We start from the raw sequence: 2,985 nt of genomic DNA, 5'->3' as shown, positions 1-2,985 counted from the left end.
AGTGAAGGCGGTGCGTGAAAGGCGGTGCGTGAAAGGCACTGCGCGCTCCTCTTCTCAGAGGCTGAGGTAACCCTCCCGCTGCCTCCTGGTGCTGCAGAGACTTCATGAAGTGAAGGAGGTGTTCCTTCTATAAAACAGCTGCGGGCAGCAGATACTGTGAGAGTCACAGACATGAATACATAGATCAAGGCAGACTGGTTTACAGAGTCTAAGCACCAATCCGGTGCTTAAACAAATAGCTCTAAACCCCTGGCCGACATGTCCTTAAAATGAAGTCTGAGTTTGAAATATATCTCAAACAATGTATGCACTGTAATTCCCCCACATAAACATAACAGTCTGCAATGAAATGGTTGTCTCCTGTGTGCTCCACTTCACTTCCTCCTTGGCGTTCAGTTTCCTTTTGCTTTTTGTGTCTCCTGTTCACTAAAACATACCCGTCTGTGATGGAAAAAGAAAGTAATCCAAAAGTAATCTGAATACGTTACGTAACTTTCATTATGATACGAAACATTGGAAAGCAGCACATCTCCATATTTAAGAGGCTTGAGCATTTTCTGACATATTTGTCAATGACTAATTACTAACTAATTAAACGGATGGCAATCGTATATCTATCAATAGACGACTTATTGCAGCTCCAAAACCACTCTGATTGATAATCCTGAATTAGACCGAGAAGTAACAACATATTCATTCAAGGTTTTCACAATGACCTGGCTGGCCTTATTGTGCGTAACAATGAACATATCAAATAAAAGGAGGTTTTAATTGAGGGACAAACTGTTTGTGCAGAAGTGTGCAAACGTTTACTTATGATATAGAAAGTAAGTGCAATTCTGTTTAGAGACAGTGTCTGCAACTAAATGAAGTAATGCACACAGCAGTGAACATGTTATGTGAATAACTGCACGATAAAGCATATATCATTTCCAGTGATAAAGCTATTTATAGTAAAAAACCAGCTCCTCACCTGCGCTACTCCTTCCTCCCAGCCTCGAATCACCTCCTGGTGTCCAATCTTGAATTTGAACGGTTTCCCCCGGGACCTCGAGGAGTCAAACACCTTCCCATCTGCCAGTGTGCCTGACAAAAAAAGTCACATTTAATGTCATTAATGCATGAATTATCAATAGTGGTGCCATGCAACAAAACACATTTACTCAATTTTGAGATACTTGTACTTTACTTGAGTATTTCAATATAATGCTTTGTAGTGTACTTCTACTCCACTACAGTTCAGAGGTGCATGGTGTACTTTTCCTCCACTACATGTATTTAATACCTTTAGTTACTTCACAGATGTGGATGAATGATGTGAAATCTAATCAAGTGTTAATCAGACTTTAGTTCCACCTGGAGTAAATCCACCAGCTACCCTGCAGTATACAAAGTCATTCAAACTAGCTGCACCTTTACCAGCTTTGAGAACACTTTCATGATCAATCATTATAAAACATATCATATATATTATTCTGAAATGGACCAATCTGCACAATGACTACTTTTACTGTCGCTACTTTCACTATATTTTGATGATAATACTTTTACTTGAGGAACATTTTTGAATGCAGGACTTTTACTGTAACAGAGTATTCCTACACTCTGGTACTTCTATTTTTACTCAAGTACAACCCTGAGTACTTCTACTTTTTCTCAAGTACAACCCTGAGTATTTCTACTTTTTCTCAAGTACAACCCTGAGTACTTCTTCCACCTCTGGTGAAGAAGTAGCTTCATAACGGTCACTGGGGGCTAGCATTAGCCGGTTAGCTTCACGTTAGCTTCAGGGCTGACAGACAGCAGCTAACCGTTAGCTCCACCAATGCTCCGGTCTTAAAAAAATAAAAGTATAATCATTTAAATGATTTAGTAAATAATCAAAGTAATGCACCAAAGCCCCATCGATAGAACCATGTTAGCTATCGTTAGCCTAACTGACAACAAGCAATCTGTTAAACATGGCATTTAGCGTTAGCATCAATGCTAGGTAGCGTTAGCCCAACTGACACAAGCAATATGTTTTACATGGAATTCAGCGTTAGCATCAATGCTAGGAAGCGTTAGCGCAACTGACAGAACAAGCAATCTGTTTAACATGGAATCTAGCGTTAGCATCAATGCTAGATAGCGTTAGCCCAACTGACACACCAAGCAGATGGCTAACATGTTATTAAGCGTTAGCATCAATGCTAACCAGCTAAAGCAACCAGTTAGTTAGCTTAAATAGTTTTATACTTGTTCCTGAATTCAGCTCAATAAAAGCAGACTTCCTGACCACTAAAGAACCGCTTTTAACGGTGTTCTATCACAAAAGCTACGACATTTCTTACCGACATAATGAACCACGACGCGCTGCCCCTTCTTCGGGAAGGTCCGTCCTGTAAATATAAAGGAGAATAAAGCGAGTGAAATAAAGAGACAAACACTATGGGAGTTTATTATAATTACTATTAAACTGTTGATTATTCCCACCATCTCCCGGAGTTATGGTCTCAATCTCTACTCCCATGTTGGCTCTTCGTGTCTTCCTCTCACCCTACAGGAAGCAGAGGCAGACACTCAGGGGGGGATCAGTTCATGGACAAATGTGAGGTTTCTTCAAAAACCCAACAAAAAATTATATGTGTAACCTTTAGACTGGTATGCAGATGTTTTTGTATATTGTAGTGTTTCTTTAATGTTTTTTGGACATGTTTACCTAACTTCTTCAGTTCATATAATGCTTTTATTCTATTTTATTAAATGTTTCTATATTTATTTTAATTTTTTGGAACATTTGTGCTGAATGTCCTATGCTTATACAATATTTGTATTTCATTTATGTTGTTTATTCCCACCATCTCCCGGAGTTATGGTCTTAATCTCAAGGAGTATGAAGTATATTATGAGTGATTTGAAATAGAGATAACTTTAAATAAAAAATCATAGCCAAAGACAAACCATGTTACCCTTGGGTGTTTAACCCCCCGCTCTTAAAGCTTT

At 38.8% G+C, this 2,985-nt stretch overlaps 1 protein-coding gene across 1 annotated transcript; it reads right to left on the bottom strand.

Moving 5' to 3' along the window:
• Window positions 1–832: 832 nt before the first annotated feature.
• LOC117542524 (peptidyl-prolyl cis-trans isomerase FKBP1A-like) lies at window positions 833–2,539 on the bottom strand. Its single transcript, XM_034210238.1, has 3 exons — window positions 2,476–2,539; window positions 2,334–2,381; window positions 833–1,086 (listed from the first exon to the last, which is right to left on the bottom strand). Exons 1-3 carry the CDS (start codon window positions 2,510–2,512, stop codon window positions 896–898), a joined length of 276 nt encoding a protein of 91 aa, XP_034066129.1. The 5' UTR covers window positions 2,513–2,539; the 3' UTR covers window positions 833–895.
• Window positions 2,540–2,985: the final 446 nt, after the last annotated feature.

This window comes from Gymnodraco acuticeps, unplaced genomic scaffold (assembly GCF_902827175.1).
Source record: "Gymnodraco acuticeps unplaced genomic scaffold, fGymAcu1.1, whole genome shotgun sequence".
NCBI lineage: Eukaryota > Metazoa > Chordata > Actinopteri > Perciformes > Bathydraconidae > Gymnodraco > Gymnodraco acuticeps.
This window is presented reverse-complemented; position numbering and strand designations above follow the sequence as displayed.

Excerpts from the sequence above, each read along its gene's own strand:
- LOC117542524 (XM_034210238.1), bottom strand. The coding sequence starts at position 2,512 with ATGGGAGTAGAGATTGAGACCATAACTCCGGGAGATG. Across the intron at positions 2,382-2,475 it reads GACCATAACTCCGGGAGATG|GACGGACCTTCCCGAAGAAG; the intron begins GTGGGAATAATC and ends TTATATTTACAG. Across the intron at positions 1,087-2,333 it reads CGTCGTGGTTCATTATGTCG|GCACACTGGCAGATGGGAAG; the intron begins GTAAGAAATGTC and ends TTTTTTTGTCAG.